The sequence below is a fragment of the Suricata suricatta genome, chromosome 8 (genome assembly GCF_006229205.1).
Source record: "Suricata suricatta isolate VVHF042 chromosome 8, meerkat_22Aug2017_6uvM2_HiC, whole genome shotgun sequence".
Classification (NCBI taxonomy): domain Eukaryota; kingdom Metazoa; phylum Chordata; class Mammalia; order Carnivora; family Herpestidae; genus Suricata; species Suricata suricatta.
This window is the reverse complement of record NC_043707.1, coordinates 108,374,729-108,399,216: the sequence shown is the minus strand read 5'-3', so window position 1 is coordinate 108,399,216 and position 24,488 is coordinate 108,374,729. Positions and strand designations below refer to the sequence as shown.

The 24,488-nt window shown below is 43.0% G+C and overlaps 1 protein-coding gene across 8 annotated transcripts in view; it reads left to right on the top strand.

Annotated features, from left to right (window-relative positions):
- Positions 1-24,488, top strand: part of ST3GAL3 (ST3 beta-galactoside alpha-2,3-sialyltransferase 3) — a 204,264-nt gene that overhangs the window by 70,842 nt on the left and 108,934 nt on the right. For 4 of the 8 annotated variants that reach the window (XM_029948428.1, XM_029948430.1, XM_029948425.1 and 1 more), the window contains exon 3: positions 16,732-16,779. The exons of the other annotated variants lie outside the window; for them this stretch is intronic. In XM_029948428.1, the coding sequence (XP_029804288.1) occupies positions 16,732-16,779 (48 nt within the window). The remainder of the gene's footprint in view (positions 1-16,731; positions 16,780-24,488) is intronic. 8 annotated transcript variants of the gene reach the window in all.

Here is a 24,488-nt window from a genome sequence, read left to right as displayed (position 1 = left end):
TAAGTAAATGAATTTATTTTAAATCCAAGTTAGTTAACATATAGTACAATAATGATTTCAGGAATAGACTTTAGTGATTCATCACTTACATATAACATCCAGTGCTCATCCAACAAGTGCCCTCCTTAATGCCCATCCCCCATTTAACCCATCCCCCCACCCATCTCCCTGCCATCAACCCTCAGTTTGTTCTCTGTGGTTAAGAGTCTCTTACGGTTTGTCTCCCTCTCTGTTTTTTTCTCATTTTTCCTTTCCTTCCCATATGTTCATCTGTTGTGTTTCTTAAATTCCACATGTCAATGAAATCATGTATTTGTCTTTCTCTGACTGACTCACTTAGTTTAGTATATTATACTCTGTTTTCATCCAAGTTGTTGCAAATGGCAAGATTTCATTCTTTGTGATCATTGAGTAATATTCCATTGTGTGTACACACACCACATCTTCTTTTTCCACATGTCAGTCCATGGACATTTGGGCTTTTTCCATAATTTAGCTCTTGTTGATAGCACTGCCATAACCATTAGGATTCATGTGCCCCGATGAGTCAGCATTTTTGGTATCCTTTAAATAAATACCTAGTAGTACAATTGATAGGTCTTAGGGTAGTTCTGTTTTAAAATTTTTGAGGATCCTCCAGACTGTTTTCCAGAGTGGCTGCACTAGTTTGCATTCCCATCAGCAGTGCCAAAGAGATCTTTTTCCACATCCTTGCCAATATCTATTGATTCTTGAGTTGTTAATTTTAGCCATTCTGACAGATGTGAGGTATGGCTTTGATTTGTATTTCCCTGATGATGAGTGATTTTGAGCATATTTTCATGTGCCTGTTAGCCATCTGGATATTTTCTTTGGAAAAGTGTTTATTCATATCTTTTACCCATTTCTTCACTGGATTATTTGTTTTTTGGGTGTTGAGTTTGATGAATTCTTTATAAATTTTTGATACTAACCCTTTATCTGATAGTTATTTGCAAATATCTTTTCCCATTCCATCAGTTACCTTTTAGTTTTGCTAATTGTTTCCTCAATGTGCAGAAGCTTTTTTATCTTGATGAGGGTAAAAAAGTAGTTCATTTTTGGTTTTTTTCCCCTTGCCTCCAGAGACATGTTGAGTAAGAAGTTGCTGTGGCCAAGGTCAAAGAGGTTCTTGCCTGCTTTCTTCTCTAGAATTTTTTTGGCTTTTTGTCTTATATTTAGGTCTTTCATCCACTTTGAGTTTATTTTTGTGTATGGTGTAAGAAAGTGGTCCAAGTTCATTCTTCTGCATGTCACTGTCCAGTTTTCCCAACATCATTTGCTGAAGAGACATTTTTTCATTGGATATTCTTTCCTGCTTTGTGAAAGATTAGTTGGCCACACATTTGTGGGTCCATTTCTGGGTTCTCTGAAATTATATTGGATATTAAAGCAAATCCCAGACATCATGTCATTTTACTTCTAAATACTTAGGTATATATCTCTAAGGTAAGAACTTTAAAAAAATATAGCCATCATGTTATTATCTCACATTAACTATAATTCCCAAATATCTTCTAATACCTAATCCATATTCAAACATCTGTAATTATCTTAAATATGTCATTTCATAGTTGTTGTTGTGTTTTTTTAAAGTAGGCTCCACACCCAATGTGGGGCTTGAACTCATGACCCTGAGATCAAGAGTCTCATGCTCTAGCGACTGAACCAGCCAGGCACTCCAGGTGTTTCTTTGTTGTTGTTTTTGGGACTAGGTTGTTTTAGCCTAGGTCTAACCAGATCCACACATTTGGTTGTTTTGTTTCTTATCCTAAACTAATTATTTTTGATAAATCTTATTTATTTATAAAAATATATTAAACAATTTTTTAATGTTTTATTTATTTCTGAGAGCAAGAGAGAGAGACAGAGCATGAGCAGGGGAGGGGCAGAGAGAGGAAGACACAGAATCTGAAGCAATCTCCAGGCTCTGAGCTGTCAGCACAGAGCCTGATGTGGGACCTGAACCCACAAAGCACAAGATCATGTATGACCTGAGCTGAAGTCAGATGCTTAATTGACTGAGCCACCCAGGTGCCCCTGATAAATTATATTTAGATAAATAATCACAAAATAACATAAGGCAGTATCTAGGAAGGCATTAAATAGGTATAATAAAATATGAGTCACCTAGGTTTCTAATAGACTCTTCATTGGCCCTATTGGCAGACCTATGTATGACAAATAGGTTAGAGAACTAGATCAACTAGATTTAACGCCTCAGTTCTACCTCAGTAGACTATGTAATCTTGTGCAACTTAATTTAATATTTGTTCTTATTTAAGTTATACATGTGCATAGTTCAAAAAGACAATTCTGCAAGTCTGGTTACTGTTACAAGGTGATGTTGAAAAGACCACCAAATGCTGAATAGAAGTGAGGCATGGCAAAACTTTATTTATGGCCTGGCCAAACCTGATCTCCTGATGGGAAGGAGAAAGTGCAGAGAATGGCCCCGAACAAAGGTTGCAGTGAGATTATATAGACATACCTAGCATTCCATGATAGCCAATTACATTGTAATATACAGACACTAGTTTGCGGGAACCCATCAATTTAGTTCTTTGTTCTTTTAAGATGACCAGTCATAGACAGTGACTAGGCAAATTTTTTGTTGTGGGCTTGGCCTTGGTCGGATCTTAGCAACCAGGAGTGTTTAGCAACAAGTTATCTATTAGGCAGGTGAAATTACAGAGCCAAGATGAGGCAGTTAACCTATCTATCACATTCCATAAATTAACCTATTACAGTTACCAGCAAAAATTAATGAGAAAAAAATCACTCTCTCATTTCTTCCACTACTAGATTACCTATCTCTGGAAGGCGTCGAATTTCAATGTTTTAAACTAATCTATTTGGTATCTCAGAGTAACATACTTATGCTGCCAGTTCTTAATATCTCTCCTTGGGGTGTTATCTATTGACTTCCCACAATGGAGGATGAAAATTTAGTACTCTATCACACTCACTGCTTCTCCACCACAGATATGAAGTCCATTGTCCCCTTCTCCTAATATAGTTAGAACAGCATTCAGTCCACATATTAAGACCATGAAAATGCTATTCATAGATAACATGATTACTGTTTTATTGCTGCATGTTTTGTTTGTTCTGAAGTCCATTAACAGTCTTGCTTTTTTGTTTTGCTTAGTTTTATATGTATTTATCTTTACTTCAATTCTAAACTTTACCTTAGCTGTATGAATCTGTTCTCCATCTGTTCAAACACATTAGGTAGTGTATCCGTTCCATTTTGTTGAATAACTCTCTTTGGGAGCCTTCTGGTGGGCACTGTTCTGGATTGTTTGCTCTTTATCACTGCTGCTGGGCTGTGGTCTTGGAGTCACTTTCTACCATCATCTTCTTTTGGTATATCTTATTTCATGGATCCCTTTTTTTTTTTTTTCATTTTCTTCTTCATCTAATGGAACACATCTAATAATTTCCTGAAAAAGGATGCATAAAAGGTAAATTTTTGAGACCTTGTCTATTTGAAAGTGTCTTTGTTCTAATCTCATACTTAATTGATAGTCCAGCTGAGTATAGAATTTTTAGTTAGAAATTATTTTCCCTCAGTGTTCTGAAATGTTACCCCACTTCATTCTAGGCTTTCAGTTTTCCTGTTGAGGCATCTTATGCCATTCTGGTTTTTTATTTACATAAAACCTCTTGTTTTCTCTGGAAATTTGAGTGTTCTGAAATTTCATGATACTGTACCTTGGTGTGGAAGGTTATTTTCATACTGTGCTATACATTCAGAGATCCCTTCAAGCTAAGAAAAAAACAAAAAACAAGCCCTCTAATTATGGAGAAGTTTTATTGAATTATTTCCTTCAATATTTCCTCTTTTCCATTTTTTTTCTTATTTTCTCTTCCTAGTACTACTATATTCAGATGTCATATCTCATATTCTGGTCTTATAATTAAAAAAAAAAAAAGCAAAACCAAACTTCTCTTTCCTGTTTTCCATCTCTGTTGTTTGCTCTACATTCTGAGAGATTTCCTCAATTTATTTATTTATTTATTTATTTAAAAAAATTTTAATGTCTTTTATTTATTTTTGAGAGACAGAGAGAGACAGTGTGAGCAGGGGAGGGTCAGAGAGAGAGGGAGATACAGAATCTGAAGCAGGCTCCAGGCTCTGAACTAGCTGTCAGAACAGAGCCTGACGCGGGGCTCAAACCCAAGAACCATGAGATCATGATCTGAGCTGAAGCCGAACGCTTAACCAACTGAACCCCCCAGGCTCCCCTCCTCAATTTATTTTTCAACCCTGATTTCTGCTATCCTGTTTTTAATTTTCAAGAGTAATAATTTTATTCACTAAATGTACCTTTTTAAAAATTTGACATCTTTTACTTGTTGTATAAAGTGTCTTCTCTCTGAGGATTTTATTTTTTATTTTTTATTTTTTGCATTAAATTAATGCATTTATTTTTTTAAATTTATAATAGTTTATTGTCAAATTGGTTTCCATATAACACCCAGTGCTTCTCCCCACAAGTTCCCCCCTCCATGACCATCACCCCCTTCCCCGCTCCCCCTCCCCCTTCAGTCCTCAGTTCGTTTTCAGTATTCAATAGTCTCTCATGATTTGTGTCCCTCTCTCTCCCCAACTCTCTTTCCCCCTTCCCCTCCCTATGGTCCTCTGTTAGGTTTCTCCTGTTAGACCCATGAGTGCAAACATGGTATCTGTCCTTCTCCGCCTGACTTATTTCACTTAGCATGACACTCTCGAGGTCCATCCACTTTGCTACAAATCTTCTTGATCCATTCATCAGGTGATGGACATTTAGGCTCTTTCCATGATTTGGCTATTGTAGAAAGTGCTGCTATGAATATTGGGGTACATGTGCCTCTATGCATCAGCACTTCTGTATCCCTTGGGTAAATCCCTAGCAGTGCTATTGCTGGGTCATAGAGGAGTTCTATTGATAGTTTTTTGAGGAAACTCCACACTGTTTTCCAGAGCAGCTGCACCAGTTTACATTCCCACCAACAGTGTAGGAGGGTACCCGTTTCTCCACATCCTAGCCAGCATCTATAGTCTCTTTATTTGTTCATTTTAGCCACTCTTACTGGTGGGAGGTGGTATCTCAGTGTGGTTTTGATTTGTATTTCCCTGATGATGAGTAACACTGAGCATTGTTTCATGTGCCTGTTTGTCATCTGGATGTCCTTTTTGGAGGTGTCTGTTCAGGTCTTCTGCCCATTTCTTCACTGGATTATTTGTTTTTCAAGTATGGAGTTTAGTGAGTTCCTTGTAGATTTTGGATACTAGCCCTTTATCTGATATGCCATTTGCCACTATCTTTTCCCATTCCTTTGGTTGCCTGTTAGTTTTTTTGATTGTTTCCTTTGCAGTGCAGAAGCTTTTTATCTTGATGAGGTCCCAATAGTTCATTTTTGTTCTTGATTCCCTTGCCTTTGGGGATGTGTCGAGGAGGAAATTGTTGCAATTGAGGTCTAGGAGGCTATTTCCTGCTGTCTCCTTTAGGGTTTTTATGATTTCCTGTCTCACATTCAGGTCCTTTATCCATTTGAGTTTCTTTTTGTGAATGGTGTAAGAAAGTGGTCTAATTTCATTCTTCTACATGTTGCTGTCCAGCTCTCCCAACACCACCTGTTGAAGAGGCTGTCTTTTTCCCATTGTATACTCTTTCCCCTTTTGTCAAAGATTAATTGGCCATATACTTGTGGGCCCAGTTCTGGGTTCTCTATTCTATTCCATTGGTCCATGTGTCTGTTTTTGTGCCAATACCATATTGTCTTGATGATGACAGCTTTGTAGTAGAGGCTAAAGTCTGGGATTGTGATGCCTCCCATTTTGGTTTTCTTCTTCAATATTACTTTGGCTATTTGGGGTTTTTTGAGGTTCCATATGAATTTTAAGATAGTTTGTTCTAGCTTTGAGAAGAATGCTGGTGAAACTTTGATGGGGATTGCATTGAATGTGTAGATTGCTTTGGGTAATAATGACATTTTCACAATGTTTATTCTTACGATCCATGAGCATGGAATGTTTTTCCATTTCTTTGTGTCTTCTTCAATTTCCTTCATAAGTCTTCTATAGTTTTCAGCATACAGGTCTTTTACATTTTTTGTTAGGTTTATTCCTAGGTATTTTATGATTTTTTTTCATTCAATTGTGAATGGGATCTGTTTCTTGCTTTCTCTTTCTGTTGCTTCTATTTTGGTGTATAAGAATGCAACTGATATCTGTACATTGACTCTGTACCCTGCAACTTTACTGAATTCACTGAGCAGTCCTAGAACGCTTCTGGTGGAGTCAATCGGATTTTCCATGTAGAGTATCATGTTCTCTGAGGATTTTAATGATATTTTCCCCCTAAGTTTTCATCTCCCTGCACACTTTATAATTTTCCACACTGTGTTTATTTTTCAATTGTTTTGGTCTCTGTCTTTACATTGGATACTTTCTCCAAGTGTCTCGTGATCTCAGCCCACACTTAAAAGTGTGGTGTCTTGTTGTTAGTATTGGTTTTTTCTCCCACTTCCTGTGGTACCTGGTGCCCTTAGCAACTGAGCCGTTGGGGAGTTCTGTGGGGTATTTCAGATTATATGTCAGCTTTCCCCACTACTGGTATAGGAGTCAGTTTTTTGGGGTTTGCTAACTCGGTTCTGCCCGTTTACCTATTTTCCAGCTTTAAAACCTTTATTGCTGGTGTCTCCTCTCCTTTTTCTTTTTTCTTTTTTTTTTTTAAGTAGTTAATATTGTCAAATTGGTTTCCATACAACACCCAGTGCTCTTCCCCACAAGTGCCCTCCTCCATCACCACCACCTGTTTTCCCCCCTCCCCCTTCAACCCTCAGTTCATTTCAGTTTTCAGTAGTCTCTCAAGTTTTACGTCCCTCTCTCTCCCCAACTCTCTTTCCCTCTTCCCCTCCCCCTGGTCCTCCGTTAGGTTTCTCCTGTTCTCCTGTTAGACCTATGAGTGCAAACATATGGTATCTGTTCTTCTCCGCTTGACTTATTTCGCTTAGCATGACACCCTCGAGGTCCATCCACTTTTCAACGAATGGCCATATTTCATTCTTTCTCATTGCCATGTAGTACTCCATTGTGTATATATACCACATCTTCTTGATCCATTCATCAGGTGATGGACATTTAGGCTCTTTCCATGATTTGGCTGTTGTTGACAGTGCTGCTATGAACATTGGGGTACATGTGCCCCTATGCATCAGCACTTCTGTATCCCTTGGGTAAATCCCTAGCAGTGCTATTGCTGGGTCATAAGGGAGTTCTATGGATAGTTTCTTGAGGAAATTCCACACTGTTTTCTGGAGCGGCTGCACCAGTTTACATTCCCACCAACAGTGTAGGAGGGTGCCCGTCTCTCCACACCCTCGCCAGCATCTATAGTCTCTTGAATTGTTCATTTTAGCCACTCTGACTGGCGTGTCCTCTCCTTTTTCTTTGTCTTTGTCTTTGTGTACAGCTGCTCTTTTTTTTTTTTTAATGTTGATTTACTTCTGAGGGAGAGAGAGAGAGAGAGCGCGCGAGGGTGGAGGGCAAGTGGGTGAGGGGCAGAGAGAGGAGAAGACACAGAATCCGAAGCAGGCTCCAGGCTCCGAGCTGTCAGCCCAGAGCCTGATGTAGGGCTCCAACTCATGAACCACGAGATCGTGACATGAACCAAAGTCGGATGCTTAATCGACTGAGCCACCCAGGTGCCCCTGTGTACTTCTGCTTCATAACAAACAATCTTTCATGTCACTTTGAGGGATTTGGAAGGGAGTGGAGGGATGAGTGTACTGTAGTTCAGAGTGCAGCGAACTATAGTTTCTATACCACGTCCAGCCCTTTCCTGTTTCCAAGGCACCAGGACTAAAGCTTTCCCACACCCCTGAATTTCCAGGCCTCATCCTCCATCTCACACAGTTTCAGCACATGCCTCGTTGTGTTCTCCTTCCAGCTTCTTCTGTTGCACACGCAGGTGTCTGTAAGCAGTGCCACCCAGCTTCCCATCCCCCACCCTCCTAGAGGCCTGAGTGGTAGAATCCAGCTATTCCTAGACTTCCTGGTCTCCCTGTGGGTGCTGATGCCCCAGGGGGTGTCCTGCCCCGGATCCTCAGCCAACCACCTTTTGTTCCCTGGATGATATAGCACTTTCTTCCTCAATTTCATGGTGACTCACTTTAAAAATAGTCTTTGATGTGTCAAGGCCTTTTTTCAAAGTTTAAACAGATTTTATTGACAAGTTCCCTTTCAGTCACATGCATTTTTACCTCCTGAAAGAAACCCTACTATATTAATTAGGTCTGATTTTAGCTTCTTGAAACCACACACGCCTTACTTTCAGTGCTTTGGTGCTTCTCCTAAGCTGCTTGCACCCTCCAGCACAGCCTAGGAGATGACCTATAAGGGCCTCTCATGTCAGCTTAAACACTGTCTCCTCCACGTTCTTGCTAGTTTCTCCCAGCAAAAACTCTCCCTCTCCTATCTGAACTCCTACAGCAAGTTCTCTGTATTCTCCTCCTGATAGTTTATGAAGTCTTCCATGTAAGGGACATGATCTTTTCCTGCAGTCTTTTTTTAAAAACTTTTTAAAAAGGTTTATTTTGAGAGAGAGAGAGAGTCAGAGAGAGAGCGAGAACACACACACACGCATACATATATAGATGCGTGGCACGTGCAAGCCAGCGGGGAGCTGGGGGGGGGGGCGAGAGGAAGAGAGAGAGGGGGAGAGACTCCCAGGCAGGCTCTGCACTGTCTGTGTGGAGCCCAATGTGGGGGTCAAACTCACAAAACCGTGAGATCATGACCTGAGCTGAAGTCAGAAATTTAACTGTCTAAGCCATCTGGGCACCCCTTCCTGCAGTCTTTTGAACTTAGGAAGGACCCAAATATGTTTGATAAATTAATGAAATAAATCTAAGAAACTCCTTGAAATAAGTCTACTATGTCAACAGCCTCTACTTGTTCACAGCTGAGTCTACAATCTGATCGTTGTACGGAACTTGCTCCCACTGAGGTTGCGGATGCCTTCCCAGGGAATACTTCTGCTGTACCTTTCATCCGTCCCTTTCTCCCACCTCTTTGCCACATTTCAGCATTGCTTCTTGTAACTAATTCTCACCTCCTCTGGCTCCCCCTGTCCCGCTACTCCTGTCTCTTTAATTATTTCACTGATTTCTCTTCCATAAACCACATTAATGGCTGTGTTTTATTTTCTGTCTTCAGACCACTTTCTCTATATCTTCAGGAATCTCATGTACTCCAGTTTTGTTTGGGATCAGGGAGAAATTGAGAGACTAAGACTAGGGGTTAGAGCCCTCCCACCAGGATCTAGGCAATGGAGAATCTACACTACGAAGAGCCTGTGGCCATTAAAGTATTAGTGCTGCTGATAGACCAATAAAGCCCTAAAGTTGAGGCTCTTCTGTAAAGCTAGACCGGAGAACACAGCTTAGACCCGGGGTCCAAGTGGGGACTTCTGCTTCTCCTGAGAGTCAGACTCTGTGGGGTAAGTTGTGCTTGGAGCAGGTCCAACCTGCTGTCAGATCCACATGTTGCACCCAGTCACCAGGAAGGCCAAAACCAACCAAACAAACAAACCCAAAAAACAGAGAGTGTCCCAGGGTATGAAAGGGTGAGGACTGGAATGTAGAGGGAATGAGCCCACTCACACTGCACATGGCTCTAGCCACAGACATGGAAAGGAGAATCTCAAGTGTAGATTTATAAGGTAAGCCTCAAAGGAGTGGAAGAAAAGCTGAACCCTAAAGGTCTAGTGGAAAGCTGATCCTTGGTATAGTCAAATGCCACAGAGAGGATACTGGAAGAACACTCTGGATTTAATACTGTTCTTTAAGGCATCTTGTTGCCCTCAATGGCCAGGCTGTGGCTTGCACTCTGAACTCTGCCACGAATGTGGGCCCCAGGGCCCAGCTCAGGTCTGGCCCGTGGCCTCCCAGTCTTTGCTCTTCTTTGTCCGCGTTTGTCTCCCCAACTCTGTACTTCCCAACTCATATCTCCCAAAGGTAGACCCCTCTGCCTCAGAGATGGATGATGATTTGTCTTTGGATTGGCTGCCCCTGGATCAGGTACCCGCTGTGGTCCAGCTGTCAGTGGCCAGAGGAGGGGCAGGGTCGTGGAGTGTAGGTGAAGGCCATTCCCAATCAAGCATCGGTCACCATCTCTTTGCCCAAGCCCCAAATGTAGATATAATCCACCTCCTTCCTCATCTCTCACTCTTGTCCCACCAGTCACTCATCCTGTAAAGTTTCCCTTTTGTTCAAAATTTAGCATTCATCCTTTTTTTGTCTTCCTGTTGCCCCTGCCTTGGTTCAGGCCGCCATGTCCTCTCTGGAATGAGCGCCCTCCTCCTACCGATTTCCCTGCCTTCAGTTCTCTGCCCTAAGCTGTCTTTCCTTCCCTTGCCAGAATAGTCAATTTCGTTCCCACATAGCAGTCAAAGTTTATATTTAAAAAATAAATCAGCTTATGTTACTCCCCTGGTTTAAGCTATTGAAATACAATGCAGACTCTTTCTATGGCCTCCTACGTAGGGCCTCCCAAGGATCTCGTTCCCGCCTTCCTCTCTGACCTCATTTCCCACCCTCCTTTTATTTTCTGCGGTCTACGTTCCAGCAACACCGGCCTCCTCCCTGTTCCTGTACTTGCTTTTCCCTTGGCCTGGAGCTCTTTTGTCCTTTCATCTTTTTCTCAGCTGGCTCTTGTCTTCAGGTCTCAGCCCCTGTGTCACCTCCTTAGAGAAGCCCCCCAAACCACCCCATCTGGCATTGCCTGTACTTCACTGTCTGTCACTGTCCCATCATTGACTATTCTTCATACCACTTGTCATTGTCAGAAGTTGGTTTGTTCCTTTATTTACTCCTTTTTCTTTTTTCAGTCTCCCTGCCTAAAACATAAAGTTCTCGAGAATAGGAACAGTGTTGTTCTTGGCTTATCCTCGTATGCCTGAGTCTGGTGTGTGAAGTCCTCGAGAATACGAACATTTTCGTTCTTGGCTTACTGCTGTATCTCTAAGTCTGGTGTGCAGTAGTTGCTCAAGAAATAGCTGTTAAATTAACAAACAGTGAGTTATCTCCTTCATTACTCTTATTTCTATCCCGGGGTATTATGCACAGCTTTTTATCCCAAACTTTATTAAGCTCTAATTGACAAATAACATTGTGTGAGTTTAAAGTGTACAATGTGATGGTTTGATATACATACGTTTTTGCGAAATAAGGCAAGTTAGCCTGTGCCCCTACTTCCCTGTGTGTGGGTGTGCATGTGGTGAGGACATTTAAGATCTACCCTCTGAGCAGATACCAAGCGCACAGAATGGTGTTGATAAGTAGCAAATGCTTAGCTTTGTATGTGTTTTTATTTTACCTGCTTGCAAGCTATTTGAGGGGACATTTTTTTTTTAATTCATACTTATATCTCTAGGGCTTACACTTGGTGGATAGCAGAAGACACATGTGGAATCTGTCCTGTGCCAGGTGGTGCCTGAATATGTGGCCTGTTCACATCGTGTGAGCTTTGGAAGCCCCTTTCCAGTGACTGGAAAGACTGAGCTCCATTCTTCTTCATGCTCCTTTTATATTCCTTGTATCCGCTTCAGAAACCAGACACAGGAAACATCTGACTATAATAAAAGATGTCCAGTAAATTCGAGGTTTCCTCTCTGAACAAAGCCATGCATGGCGATGCTCTGCTGCACCTTGGTCTGGAATTCTATGTGCTCACTTCTGTAGTGCCCCACATGGCTGCCTCCGGCCTGGGAGTCAGGAACAGCTGGAATAAAAATGACATATTTGTTAGCCTGAGCGGAGCAGTCTGGATATTCTTGCTCTGTGTCTCACAAAACAAACTTCTTGATTTGTTGAATACCGAGTTTCCCCCTTTCGCTGCCATAGTGTCGTTTATGTCTGAAACAATCATCCATCCTTTAGAATAAATGCAAATAACAAATGACCAAACCGATTCTCAAGTCAGTGCCTTTCACATCCAAACCAAAATCCATCAAAACTCATGCAACACATGAACATGTCACTAACTTCCTCCTGAATTTTCTGCCCTGTTACTCGCACCTTCCATGGTACAGACATGTGCTGTTGGGAGCATACCACTAACCACTGGAGGTAATATCTACAAACACCCTGACTTTTTCTCTCCAGGAGGCCTCTCATCTGCTAACTGCTAACTGCTTCCTCTTTGCATGCCCTTATCATACTTTTTAATTTTAGGTGCCAGTGAACTTGTCTGTCTTCCTTGGCTGTAAGGCAGAGACTGTCCCTTACTCGGATCCCTGTCTCTAGTATCTAGCACTGGGCCTGGCACATAGTAGGCATTTGATAATATTTGTGAGGGTGGGGGGAGAGGGAAGAAAACAGATAATTAAAAAAAAAGAAGTCCAGTCTATTTAGGAATCAATGCTGTTGAGCTAGGAATTGATGTCACGGAGATATATTTAAATGCCGTGAAATAAAAGGATGACCTCAGTAACTACAGGGAAAAGCTGAACAGCTTTGGGGCATGCACAAAAAAATGAAGGCAGTCAGGAACCTTCATCCTTTTGCTTTGGGACCAGTGAATGAGAGGTTAAAATCCTACAGCTGGATTAGAGAGTTCTTTTTTAAAATTCTGATGATATAAGTAATACACATTCACTGTAGAAATTTTGCAAAAGCACAGAGAAGATACATCACCTGTAATTATTTCACCCAGAGACAGCCACTGTTAACATTTCATGTCATTTCTTTTAGATTTAGTTAAATTATCATCTTTTACTTCTAAGCCCTTTTTCTTTGTTTAGATTGAAAAGTTTAAAAGAGATTATTTCAGGTCTGCTTGTGAGTACAAAGAAGGTAAATTGCAATTGGAGAAGTACTTGTCAACTGCAATAAAATTTGAGATGCTGTTTTTATTGTCGCTCATGTGGGCAGTCATCTGCTTGGGAAGCTGGGCCTAATCTTCTCCAGGTGACTGCATCCTTTCACCTAGAAAGCTCTGTGCCACTTTTCTTATTCTGGTCTGTGTACATGCTTTTATCTTCCTATGAGGAGGCCACACATGAACCCCTGAAACTTCACTGTCCAGGGACGAGCTAGGTCGACTTGAATCGAATGAGAATCTATCTGCGGATAGAACCCCGCCCCGGTCCCCCAGCTTGTGAAATACCACTTAGATTACATCACCTTTGAAAGCAAGCAAGGACATATACTGGTGTATTCCTTTGTTTAAGAAGCATAGAGGCCACTTTCTGTGTGTATTCTGTCACTGAGCTGGGTCATCATACCTCAAAACAAACATTCCTTGTCCTCAGGGAACTTGAAATGTTTAATAAGAGAAAAAGAAAAAGAGAAAAGAGAAATAACCAGGGATTATAATAAATGACAACAACAGTACAGTCTTGGCCTAAAGGGGAGGATAAGCAGAACTGGCCAGAGAAGGCGTCAAGAAGTGGGGATGATTGAGGGAACCTCGGTTGAGCGTCCGGCTTCGGCTCAGGTCATGATCTCACGGTTCGTGGGTTCGAGCCTCAAGTCGGGCTCTGTACTGACAGCTCAGAGCCTGGAGCCTGTTTCAGATTCTGTGTCTCCCTCTGTCTCTGACCCTTCCCTGCTCGGCTCTCTCTCTGTCTCTCAAAAGTAAATAAAAAACAGAAAAATAAATTTAAAAAAAAAGCAGTGGGAATGATTGAGTTGAATCTTAATGGAAAAGTGGAAGATGTTTTGTGTGCAAACAGGCAGTGAGCACAGTATGTCTGATGTGTGAAGACAAGTCGGTGTATGCCTCTGGGGAAACAGGGATAGTTTGCCATATCTGGAACTTAAGCTATATTAAAAATGACAAATGAGAAAAAATGAGGGAATGTCAGAGCTTGGACTTTATCTTCTGAGCTGTGAGAAGCCTCTGAAGGAATTTAATTAAGAGCAAAGCCACAGTGAAGCATACAGTTTAGAAAGGTCATCAACAGTATAGGGCACCTGGGGGGCTCAGTTGGTTGGGCTGTTGGTTTCAGCTCGGGTCATGGTCTCATGGTTTGTGGTTTGTGCTCATGGCTCAGAGCCTACTTGGGATTCTCTCTCTCTCTCTCTCTGCCCCTCCCACAGTCAGTCTGTCTGTCTGTCTGTCTGTCTGTCTCTCTCTCTCTCTCAAAATAAATAAACTTAAAAAAAAAAAGAAAAAAGAAACATCACGAGTAGTATAACGGATGATGGAAGTGGGCCACATCAGAGGCAGGGGTGTGGTGAGGGGCTATCAGAACAGGTCCAGTGAAAGCAGATGGGCAGATGTCCCGAAAGGCAAATTTGCAGAGACAGAGAATAAATCTGGTTGCCTGGGGCGGGAGCAGGGCAGGACCGTCAGTGGGCAGGAGGGATCTTTTGGGAATGATGGAAATGTCATAGAATTGCATGTGGTGATGGTTACACAGCTCTGTAAGTTTTCTAAAAATCATTGAACTATACATTTAAAATGAATGAATTTTATAGTATGTTAATCATACCTCAATGAAGCTTCTTTACAAATGAGAGAGAAATAAGGGGCCCTCTTCTAGAAGGGCATAGCACTGAGAGAAGGCAGATATGTGAAATGTTGATAAAGAAGTAGAATTTGTAAGAGCGAGACATTGATTTGCTCTCATACGAGATAAGACGGTCGCCTGTCTGGTCAGCCAGGTGTCCTAATTATGCTTCTTCATCTTTGGGGGGAAACGTCAGCCCTGCTTTCTACTTCTAGGTTTCACAGCATATGGATCTGCCCTTAACTGGCCATATAGAGTGTCTGCCTCTGGACCCTTATCAAAAACCATATCCGCCAGCTCTCTGCCACCCATGTCCTTTGTAAACACTTGGTGAGAGAGAGAAAGAGAGCAAGCATACAAGCAGGGGCGGGGGCAGAGGGAGGGAAAAAGGGAGGAGGAGAGAGAGAGAGAGAGAGAGAGAGAGAGAGAGAGAGAGAGAGACTGACTGACCCAAGCTGGCTCCATGCTCAGCGTGGAGCCCGACATGGGGCTCCATCCCACAACCCTGGGATCTTGACCTGAGCTGAAATTAAGAGTCGGACATTCAATCGACTGAGCCACCGAGGTGACCTTCAGCAAATGGTCCCTGCCAGGGGTTCTGCTGGTAATGCAGCAGGGAATAAAGCAGGTACGGTGGCTGCCTTTATGAGCCGATAGTCCAGCAGTGGGGACACATGCTGCTTAACAGGATAACGATTATCCTGGGTTTCCTGGTGCACGAAGAGGAAATGATGTCAACCTGAGGTCAGAAGGATATTGCTGGGGTGGTGGTGTGACTAGAGACCCTAGTCCTGTATGCATCCAGCTGGCTTTCCTTGGTGGTGAGTGAAGTGAGCCTTTTGAATAAAAAGGGATCACCTTTTGAGTCTGGGGTATGTGGGGTAATCTTGGGCCTTATCTTGTTTCCTTATAATAGCTTTTATTGACTTATACATTGGTTTTATTCCATCATTTTGTATGAGCTTGTGTTGTAAGAAATAGCCATGCAAGATTCACACTTACTTATTACAGAAGTGTTGTAAAAGTTACAGCCTTCAACATCGTATAGGACCCCCCTTTAATTATCAGGACCCACAAGAGAAATTTCCTCCTGATGACTATTTCGGATTTGCTTTTATATTTTGGTCTTTTGGTTGCCCGGAAGCACCCTGCTGCCTTGTGCTTCAGGTCTCCACAGGGCCTTCTCTCTGCCTGGAAGGCCACATCCATTCCTGTGGTGTTTAACCCTTATTTGGACCTAGCTGTTATCCAGGTGTCCCTTCGTTAGGGAAGCCTTCCCTAACCAGCCCCCAGTCCCCTTCCAAACTTGGTCTGATTCTTAATAGAGATGTTCAAAGCACTCTTTTTCACTCAGGCGATTTTTAGTTGGATGATTTGTTGTTTGATAACTTTGTTTGTTTGTCTGTTTTGTTGTCTCTTAGACTGACAGCAGGCGGACCCATGAGGGTAGAGACCACGCCTTTTTGTTTGCAACCAAAGTCATAGCATAGTATCAGGCCCAATAAATATTTGCTGACTGGTCGAATGAATGGATGCACTGTGGGTACTAAATCTTGTGACTGTTCCTTTTGTCCTTTCCTTTGGCAGTTTGGGAGCTAGGCCTTCTTGATTCCACCTGTGACTTATGCATTGGTTCCTCATGCATGCATTTTGTGCACTAACATTCCTCAGACTGTGTAATATTTTTCCTCTCTTGACTTCTTCATTTTTTAAAAAATTCCTGTGTGTCCTATAAATTCCTGCAGACCACTTTAAGCCTTTCTGGGGATGAAATAATAATTGGGTATATGAGTAGGAAAAGAAAGGGAGAAGTCAAGGGGAAATGTTAGTGCCTCTAACCAGCTGCAGGAGGGTTTTCTTTTGCATTGTTTTAATTTTATTTTCATTATAAGAAGGGGGGAAAGTAAGTTTGTCCCCTAATTTGGCAGGAAATGCCTCTGGAGAATTTGGGGCCTGTCTCCGCCCTGAGGTGTCCCTCCCACTGGCGAGAGGCTAGGGGCTGGGCTCAGCAGGGCCTCCTGGTTGGTAGTCGGGTGGGCACAGGCCTGTGGAGGCTGTCTGTGCAGCCGAGTTCCAATCCAGTTGACTTTCCCTCGTGGGGAGGGTTTGGGCAGAGTCAGTGGGAACTTGTTGTGTTTTTGTTTTTGTTTTTTTCTTTTTAACCCTAGCAAGGAGAAAGAAATGAACGTGTCCTCTTGTGTTGCAGATTCAGTGGTTCTTTCCTTTGACTCCGCTGGACAAACACTAGGCTCAGGTACCAATCCCTCCCCTTCTGTCTTTTCTGCACTTAGCACTTGGCTGCATTTGGAGTGGAGCCTGGGGGAGGGGGGTCTCTCGGGAGGGGAGTGGGATATCTCAGGACTGTGGGAAAGTCTTATGAAGATTTTCTGGGGTCTAGGAAGTGGGATACAGCGTTCAGAAGACTCTGCCTGTTGCTTAAAAAGTTTGCAGTAGATGCCCCTTCTTCATTCGGATTGATCCAGGTCTCTAGAAAGGAATCTGTTTTCTGAGCTCAGATCGTGGCCTGGAGGGTGGGGCAGAGGGCATGGAGAGGCGCCAAGCTCTGGGTATGTTGGACTAGATCGTTATCAGGGCTCTCCAGGGCCAAGGAGAATGTCCCAGCTCCCTGAGAACATACGCTGTTGCACATTTGCACGCACATCCCAGGTACTCCAATACACACGTCCTCCGGGGTGTGCGCTCTACTGTGCACTTGTGCCAACCCACGTGCGGGCCAGCATGCTGCCTCTCTTTGCCATGTCGACGTGGGGGACACACAGATGGACATACAAATCACCTTTGACACCAAGTCCCTTGGGCTCAGTGGAGCTTGGCAGGGAGCAGAAAGAGACGTCACTTTGATTCTTCATCTTGGCTGACATCACGTTCGTATGGGAGCCCTAGGACGACTTTCCTTTGTGAGAAGAGCATCTCTGGGCATCAAGCCTACATTTGTAGTTGGGGACAGTGGGCCTTGGATGGTGGGTGCTGCCTGTGAACAACGGGGGGACTTGGCTAGCCGGCCAAGGGCAGTTAATTTACTCTGTTTGTCTGTCCTTGAAAGCAGCTGATTGGGGTTTCACAGAGCAGCCCTGAGGCTCTGAGAGTTGTGGCAATGTGGGCAAGAGGGATGGTGAGTTCAGAGACTATAACCACAGCTACCACTGCTTACTAAGGGCCTACTATGCACCCACACTGTGGTAGGTGCCCGTACACATGTACGAGGTGGATAGTGTATCTTTGATTACAGAGAAAAGAAACTAATGCTCCCAAAGGTAAAGTAACCTGTCTGGGGCCACTCTCATGTGTTCATCTCTAGAACTCATACTGTCTCCCTTGTTATCTTGCTGTTACCTTGTGTGCTTGAGGTATTCACCACTCAAATGCTGAGAAAAGAGAGATCGCTTTAAGATACAGTGGACAGACAGAAAGTTCTTAAATAGACACAAAAGTTGTGTCTGCTGCTATAGGAAAAGATTGATCATTTTTATTATACTAAAGTTAAGAACTTCTCATTAACCAAGAAGACACCATTAAGAGAATGAAAAGGCGATCCAGAGTGAAAGACGATATTTATAACATGAGCAGCCAACAAAGGGCGTGTGTCCAGAATAAAGAGTTACAGAAATCAGCAGGAATCAAGAAACAACCCAGTATCAAAACAAGCAAAAGGCCTGAATAAGCACTCCACAAAAGAGGAAATCCAAATGGCTGACAAACATATGACAAGGTGTTCGATTGCATCACTACCTAGGGAAAGGCAAATTAGGATTACCTTGAGGTACCGGTGCACATCTCCCAGAATAGCAAAACCTGAAAAGCTGGCTATTCCAGTACTGGTGAGGATGTGGTACAGTGGAAACTCCGAGACTTCACTGGTCAGAGGGTTAGTTGGTTACAGCCCCTTTAGAAAAGATACTGTGTGAGATCTAGCACAATTTGAATATACACATACCTCACGAGCTGGCACGTCCTCTCACAGCTGTATTCCCTACAGAAATGGATGCTTCTATATGCACCACGATATCTGTACAAGAATCTCTTTCTCATTGGATACAAATAAAGGCCTGGACAGTTGCATTTAGCTGCTATTTGAAAACTCTGAAAGGTAAAGAGTAGCAGACCAATTAGGGGGAGGAGACCAGAATTAAAAGTACTACCACATTGGCAGTGAATTTCTCTTTTTTTCCTCTGGTATCCCATATTCTCAATGCAAGGCCCCAAACCCAGCCATGCCCATCAGGGCATAGCCAGAGAGAAATCCAGAAGACCTCTAGTTATGGCTCTGGGGTGGGAAAGGGGTTCTGAGGCTTAGACAGAGGGGGAGATCCCAAGGGTTGGTTTTATTTTCCTCCCTTCTCCCTTGTGCCTTAGACCCTAGCAGCCACGGTAGCGGTGGTGCTACTGCCTGTGGGAACAGGGGGTCACCACGCACCTAAACTGAAAAAAGGAAACTTTTTCTCTGATCAGAGGAGCTGCAGTCCCAAGGTGGTAGGAGACTGGGGAAATCTGTTGCTTTTTTTCCTCTGCCTTCTGGTTGGCCCCAGATCTGGGTATAGTTCAGGAAAGGTGAGGCAGAATGTGGTAACTAAGATTTCAGCTTTCTGGCCAGAGGACCGAGAAGGGGAGGCCCGATGAACTGGAAAGCACCAGGAGAAAACAGGGAAGAACTCAGGAAAGCAACCCCAAAAAGTTGTTTATGAACAGCTAACCCCTAAGCTGTACCCCCACCTGTGTGGTTCTAACCAGCATGCCAAAGACTTTGAGAACTGATCCAAAGGATAGACCACTGACTGAGCCCTAGACTGGACACGGGGTGGTGCTCACAGAGGACACACCTGAGGAGGCTTTGGAAATGGAACTGGCATTGAAACCACAACCTACAGAAGACTGGTCAGAACTTGCCACCTAAATCCAACCTGGTTGAGAGTCTGGTAAAACAAAAATGCCTACGCTTTCCACTGGATTTGAGCAAGACCTAAAGTTTCATAACCTCATATTCAAAATACCCAGGATACAGTCCAGAATTAATCATTATTTGAGGACCAGGGACCTCTCAACACAGATACTGGAATGACCTGATACTTCCTTTAAGGCAACTGTTATGAAAATGCTCCCTCAAAATGAGGGCAAACAGTATTGATGCAAAAAAAAGATAGAAACTGTTAGCCACCACCCCCCAAAAAAGGAAATAAAATAGAACCAAATGGAGATATAAGGGGAAAAAATACAGTAATTGACATTCTAAAAACTGAGTGGACTCCATAACAGAATGGAGATGAAGAAGAAAGAATGAATGACCTTGAAAGGAAGCAATAGAAGTTACCCAATATGAACAACAGGAAAAAGTTAAAAAGTTGAGCAGAGCCTCAGTGACTTGTGGGAGAACACCAGAAGATTTACCATCTGTTGTTGGAGTCCCAGAAGAAGACAGTGCAGTGCAGAAGAGATATTCAAAGAAATAATGGCTAAAACCCCCGAGATTTGGTGCCCACTTGGAGTTTATCCTAAAAACGGAAGGCTGAGTCAGCATTCAAAAGTCACTCAATGTAGTCCACCATATTCATTGTCTAAAGAAGGGGAGCTGCATGGTCATGTCAACTGGTGAAGAAAGAGCATCTGACAGAGATTCAGCATCTACTCATGACAAAAACTCTCAGCAGACTGGGAAGGGAACTTCTTCAACCAGATGTAGGGCATCTCTAAACAGCCTATAGCAAACATTGTGCTTCATGATAAAAAACTGTTCTCTCCACCGAGATCAGGAGCCACGCCTGAAAGTCCTAACCAGCGCAGTAAGGCAAGAAAAAGAGACGACAAGAATATAGATGGGAAAGGAAGGAATAAAACTGGCTCTCTTCATAAGTGACATGATTGTCTACATGGAAAATCTCAAGGAATCTACAAAAACCTCCTACGATGAATAACTGAGTTTAGCAAGATGATAAGATAGAAGATCAAAATGGAAATAGTTATATTTCTATATGTTAGTAATGAATAACTGAAAACAAAAAATTAGGGGCACCTGAGTGGCTCAGGGGCTTGAGCAGCTGACTCTGGATTTTGGCTCAGGTCATGAGCTGTGGGATAGGGCCCTGTGTTGGGCTTTGTGCTGAGTGTGGAGCCTACTTAAGACTCTCTCTCACTCCCTCTCCCCTGCCCCCACTTGTGTGCTTCCTTTCTCAAATAAAAATAAAAATACATAAATAAAATAAGAATGAAAAATCAAAAATCTGAGCAGTAGCCCTCTCCACCCCAAACCAAAATAGTCACATATAAATCTAATGGAATGTGCGTGGGATCTGTGTGCTCAAAGCTGTTCCTCTCCCATTTTTTCCATTCCATCTGTCCAAGCGTTCAAGCCACAGACCCAGAAACCTCTTTGGTTGTTGCCACTCTCCCTTTCTCACTTTTTCTGTCTTCACTGCGTGTCCTTGTCCAGCCTTTTCCCAGCAGCTCTGTCCAAGGTACCATCTTCTCTCCCCTGGATAAGGAAACATCTACTGATCTCTCTGCTCATCTGTAGCTTCCCAGTAGTCCATTCTCCACATTGTAGCCAGAGTGATCTTTTAAAATGTACATCAGATCATATCTTGTTCCCACGGAAAACTCTCCATTGACTTCATGGTGCACTTAAAATAAAACCCAAACTCTATGACCTATAGGGTCTGACTTGCTAGCTCCTCCTCCAGTTGCTCTAGAATTTTCTCAGTGCTTAGTCCATTTTGTCCCTCTCTGCTCTCAAGCCACATTGGCATGGATTCCTGCAAGTCCAGGAATATGCCAGGCCCCTTCCTCCTCCAGGGCCTCTGTCTCCTTTACCTAGAATGCTTTACCCCTGCTTTACCTGACTGTCCAAGGTCTGTGTTCAGATGTCAGCTCTGCAAAAAGGCCTTCTTGGGCCACTGCATCTAAAACAGTCTACTCTCTTGACACCCAGTCCTTCTCTAAGAGAGCTTGTCTTGATTTCTTCTTAGCACTCATCCTTCCTTCAAATTATCTGCTATTTACTTGTATACTAGTAGTCTATCCCAGTAGAATTTTGCCAGGGACCTTGCCTATCTTGTTTATCACTGTGTCCCTGGTACTTAGAACAGTACCTGGCACATAGTAGGTGCTCAGCAAATATTTGTTGAATGGAAAGTAGAAAAACAGAAACCGTAATGTCCATCATGTAACACATACTTAAGGATTACATAAGCAATGGCACATCCATATGGTGAAATGCTATGCAACCATTAAAAATGATGCATATTTGTATTGATACGGAAGACATTGAGGATATTGTTGAGTGAGCAAAACAGGAACAAAGAACATGTGTATTGAGGCCACATGTAAGTAAAATTATATATGCACATTCACACATGTATTTATGGAAAGAGAGATTTCTGGGAAGATGGTCACCAAAACGTTTATATCAATTAACTTTAGAAAATGGGAATTTCAAATGGTGTTTATTTCATTCTTTAAAAATCCAAATGTAGGGGCACCTGGGTGGCTCAGTCAGTTGGGCATCCGACTTTGGCTCAGGTCATGATCTCCTGGTTTGTGGGTTCGAGCCCTGCATCAGGCTCTGTGTTGACAGCCCTGCTTAAGATCCTATGTCTCCTTCTCTCTCTCTGTGCCTCCCCAGCTTGTGCGCTCCTGCATGCGGGCTCTCTCTCGCTCGCTCTCTCTATCTCTCAAAAATCAATAAATAAACTAAAAAAATAAAAATCCAAATGTAAAAAACTTATATGGTGAGCATGTGTTAATCCTACAACTGTGAAAAAATAAAATAATTTTTAGTTGGAGAAAGGGACTGTCTTTTTTCATATCACAATTACTTGGTGGTTATTTGCACTTCTCTACCCTGCTAGGTGGTAAGCTCCAGGAAGGTTAAGATACAAACTGCAGAGTGTGAGCCCTTTTTTTTCTCTTTCCTGCCCCAGCTGCTCTTTTGACATGTTTTCCACCAAAATTCTCCTGCAGCCTCACGTGAGCTGCCCTGGCATGGTCTGGATGCGCTTGCTATCATGAATAGAATTGAATTCACTGCATGTGCTGTTCTGGACACTGGACATTGCTCTTTCCCCAGGACAGATGGGATATGGGTACATGCCTCCTTTGCCTGCACTGGCTGGGCAGAGCTTCTGCCTTCCAGGGGAGGTTCCACTTTCCGTTGGTCCCAGGTGTGTCACAGCTCATGGGGGGTGGGTGGCGCCTAGTCACAGGGGACCTGGACTCATCAGGAGCTTATTGGGAGACCCTCTCTGCCCCCATGTGACATGCACCCATTTGAGATTGGATTCCGGTGTGTGAACTTCTAAGTTATTTTACTGGGTCGCTTAATTTAGTTCAGGTCAGTGAATTTTTCTGTTTATTTTATGATAACTGCTTTTCCTATTTTAGTTTGTCTTTGATGAATTGATCCTCCATTATGATTTATTTCCCTGACTGGAGATGGTGTGGGAGCTGTTTGCGTTTTGGCCAGCCCCTCTTGGCCGAGGTGAACTCCCACTGGGGAATTCACGTGGGGGCAGCAGCAGTTACTGAATGAATATCTGCTTCGTGCAGAGCATAGGGACAGCTGGTGGGAATTTGTGGTGGCCCCTTAGGGTGAAGAAAGGAAGTGGGTCACTGGAGACCAAAAATCCCAGCAGCACAGTTGGCTCGCCATGTGCACCCAGGTTCCCAGAAATTCCATTCCAGGGCTCCGTGGCCTGCCGAGGAGGCTAGAGTAGGACACTTGGCTTGGGGAACTTTCAGGAAGGTCTCCCTTAATCTGGGAATAGGATCTCGCCGTGTCATGCAGGGCTCCCAGCTATTTCCACGTGAGAACAGAGGTTGAGAGAGTAATTTGCACACCATACAGAGATTAACAGGAGGGCATTGTGTCTAAAGCGGGCATTGTGAAAGCATTCATAACTTTCTTTTAAAAAAATAAAAGTTTATTACTTATTTTGAGAGAGAGAGCAGGGGCAGAAAGTGAGGGAGAGAGAGAACCCCAAGCAGGCCCTGGATGTCAGCACAGAGCCTGACTCGGGGTTTGATCTGAATAAACCATGAGATCATGACCTGAGCCAAGACCAAGAGTCAGGTGCTTAACTGCCTGAGTCCCCCAGGTGCCCCAGGCATTCATAATTTTCTTTTCAGAATTATGAACAAAGTGAAATACAAAGTATTATGGAATATATTAAGCGTTGAATTGCTATAAAATAAATATTTTAGTTGGACACTTAACCAACTGAGCCACCCAGGTGCCCCTTCCAAAAAATTTTAAAGTTTATTTATTTGTTTTGAGAGAGAGAGGCAGGAAGGGGCAGAGAGAGAGGGAGAGAGAGAATCCCAAGCAGGCTCTGCACCCTCAGTACAGAGCCCAGCATGGGACTGGAACTTGCAAACCATGAGATCGTGACCTGAGCTGAAACCAAGGGTCAAACGCCTAACCGACTGAGCCATGCAGGTGCCCTGACATTTTCAAATTTTTAAGTGAAAAGCTTGAGCTTATTTCCATGTTCATAAATTTTTATATCAGGGTTTAAGCCTCAGAAGTGGTCAGTTTTCATAAATGTTCCACAGATGCTTGGAAAGAATGTGCATTCTCCACTCAGTGGGCGTAAGGTACTCTGTATATCAGTTCAAATGTATTAATTGTTCTGTTCAAATCTTTTGAATTCTCACTGATTCCGAGAGCCTGGTTTTTCAGTGGGTGCGTTTCCCATTATGATGACAGGAGACTGGTATATTTCTGCTTGTAACTTTGTGAATTTGGCCTTTTAGAGAGAGAGGTTTCATCACTAGGTACATACCCACTTGAGTACATAGTCCTCTTTTGTTTATGTCCAGTTTCTGAACCTTCTAGGAGTTTATGTGAGCTCAGAATACTGCCCTAGTCCTTTGGAATGGAAATGGAAGAGTTAATTATTAATTTCAGGGACTTTGGGCATCTGCAAAAGCACCGTATGCATTCATAGGTCTGAC